This window comes from Chelonoidis abingdonii, chromosome 1, assembly GCF_003597395.2.
Source record: "Chelonoidis abingdonii isolate Lonesome George chromosome 1, CheloAbing_2.0, whole genome shotgun sequence".
NCBI lineage: Eukaryota > Metazoa > Chordata > Testudines > Testudinidae > Chelonoidis > Chelonoidis abingdonii.
The window spans coordinates 64,653,764-64,656,515 of NC_133769.1; the positions used below are offsets into that span (position 1 = coordinate 64,653,764).

The 2,752-nt window shown below is 35.6% G+C and overlaps 1 protein-coding gene across 4 annotated transcripts in view; it reads left to right on the plus strand.

Annotated features, from left to right (window-relative positions):
- MON2 (MON2 regulator of endosome-to-Golgi trafficking) overlaps nt 1-2,752 on the plus strand; it is a 242,403-nt gene that overhangs the window by 174,115 nt on the left and 65,536 nt on the right. For 2 of the 4 annotated variants that reach the window (XM_075066076.1, XM_075066078.1), the window contains one exon: nt 2,197-2,387. The exons of the other annotated variants lie outside the window; for them this stretch is intronic. In XM_075066076.1, the coding sequence (XP_074922177.1) occupies nt 2,197-2,387 (191 nt within the window). The remainder of the gene's footprint in view (nt 1-2,196; nt 2,388-2,752) is intronic. 4 annotated transcript variants of the gene reach the window in all.

Here is a 2,752-nt window from a genome sequence, read left to right on the forward strand (position 1 = left end):
TTGAGAATGGAGGTTGTCCATCACTCTGAAATGTTCATAATTCTGAACAAAACATTATGGTTCTTTTGAAAAGTTTACAACTGAACATTGACTTAATACAGCTTTGAAACTTTACTATGCAGAAGAAAAATGCTGCTTTTAACCATCTTAATTTAAATGAAACAAACAAAGTTTCCTTACCCTGGTCAGATCTTTTTTAAAACTTTCACTTTTATTCTGTTAATAGTTTATATTTAACGCAGTACTGTACTGTATTTGCTTTTTATTTTTGCGTCTGTTGCTGCCAGATTGCATACTTCCAGTTCCAAATGAGGTGTGTGTTTGACTGGTCAGTTCAGAACTCTGGTGTTCGTAACTACTGTACTTGTTAAATGTGTGTATTGAGTGATTTACTGCAATACTAATATAATTATTCTGAGACAAACTTTTTCCTACAATAACTCTCAAACTCTACTTGGAATTCTAGATCTGAGTCTTATGATTGTCTTAGGCAGGGGTTAGGCACTAGGCAATTTTTCATGCTAAAAGCTAATGACTAGCTATTAGGGCAGTAATATAGCTGAGATCACATAACCCTGTTCATTAATTTGACTGTGTGGTAGCCTAAGCATGCAATAGGTATAAACAAAGGTTAAAAAAAATTAAAAATGTGGATGCCTAAAAACTGGCTTCTAAATCCATATTTATGTATATGAAAATAGTGGTGCGTGACGTTCAAAAGTGCAGTGTACCTGATAACTGAAAATCCTAAATACAGATTTAGGAGTCTAAGATTAGATATCTTTTTTTTAAAGTCTTGGCCACAGTATTTGCACCTGTGAATTTGGTAATTTGTTTGGTATGGCCTTTCATTCTAGCTATTATTTTTCAGTGCCTCATAATTTTCTCCAGTATATTTGATCCAGTTGTTACTCGACCACAGTACTATGGCTTTCAAAATATATTTTAAACACACAGCTCATTAGGAAGTCATCCCCTGTTTATCTTTTTACCTTTGTTATTTAGGCATAAAATCTCCCAAATCAACTAGATGAGGAGTGGGGTTTTCAAAAGCAGTCAGGAGTGGCATAACTGCTTCCACTGAAATCAATGGGAATTTAACCATTGATTTAATTAGAGCAGATAGCACAACCCTGAGCACTTCTGAAAATCATACCCTAAATGTTGTATCATTGAAACATACAAAGCCTTTGCAAGTATATTCTTAACCCTTCCACCAGATGTATGAGTACATTCTGGGCAGAGAGACAACTTCAGCATCTGCAGAAGAAATCTTTAAAGCAGCAATGTCCTCTCTCTCTCTCTCTCTCTCTGTTTGCAAGGCACTGCAACTTCAGGATTCTACATCTGCATTCTGTGGCAGAGTGGTGCTCCAGCTGATGGGCTCTAAAACAACTTCCTGTTTACTTGGCAGCAGTGCTCTCACCTTCCAGTCTTCCAACTCCTCTCTATCTGTTTCTTCTTAAATTATTTAATTACTTGCTATATTCCCACTCATTGGGATTAGCAAAAGTCATATGACAGAGAATGAAAAATCTTATCCGTGCTAATTTTGTTTCTCAGGTGCCATCTCTGTTACTCCGTTCCACCTTTAACAGTTTGTTGGCCTTTTTAAGCTGTCTCCTCTTATTTTTAATAATGACCAGATGCTTCACATGAATGATGTATATTGTTGTTTTTTTTACATTTTGCAAGAAGTTTTAATTCCTTATGGCCTTTTCTTCAAATTCATGTCATCACAACTTGGGACACTGCAGAGCAGTTCTTCCAAGGTAGACAGGGCTAATTCTTCAGAGCTCCCTCATAATGATGAACTACCCCCAATTTATTTGCAGAGGGAACAGGAACCAATTTGTCAGGATTAGCAGAGATGATAGATGTAGTCTAGAAAAAGAAAATTAGCAGGTAATTTTCCAATGTAATTGCTAATGGATTAACTCTTTAACGCTTCTAACCTTGAATTTGGTTAATCAAATCTGTGCTTTAGCCAGCTGGCATACAATCAGTAATCTAATAATCATATTTAGAAGAGAGCATCCCAAGTCCCACCAGAAAATGGAGGGAAATGTACTTTTTTTTGTGTATGTGTAACATATCTTTAGAGACCTCTGGCAGAGATTTTCTTTACCATAGATGTGTCTGGCTCTTACATTTCTTCAAGAAAGTATAAAGCTTATTTAAACTTTCTTTTCACAGACACAGAGGATACCTCTGAGCCTGAAGTACGCCTGCCCCTCTGAAAGCACATGGAAACTAGCAGTATCTTCTCTTCTTAAAGTTCTTTCTATTGGACTGCCAGTTGCAAGGCAGCATGCTTCTTCTGGAAAATTTGACAGTATGTGGCCAGAACTAGCCAACACACTTGAAGACTTTTTGTTCACCAAAAGGTACATGCAACTTTATTTTTAAAGTTGTGAAAAAATGTTTATAAATGTCTTACTATTTTACTAAACTGGTCTTCATGGTAGATAATATATAATTTGGCGTGTGTGCACACAAAACATGGACTCCAGTGAAAAGTCTTATATTTAATCATATTTTTGCTAGGTGGAAGTGTTTTAAAGAACAAATATACAAATTAAAGAATTTATATTAAAAAAAATAACCAATGTCCTTTGTTTGGAAAAAAGGGAGTTCAGACATTAGTATTACTTTTCATCCTAAACTAAACTGAGTTTGAAAGACAGGGTACAACTTTTCGTATTTGCCTGTTGATCTTCATGCAAACCTCAGTGGAAACTTAGTCCTCATG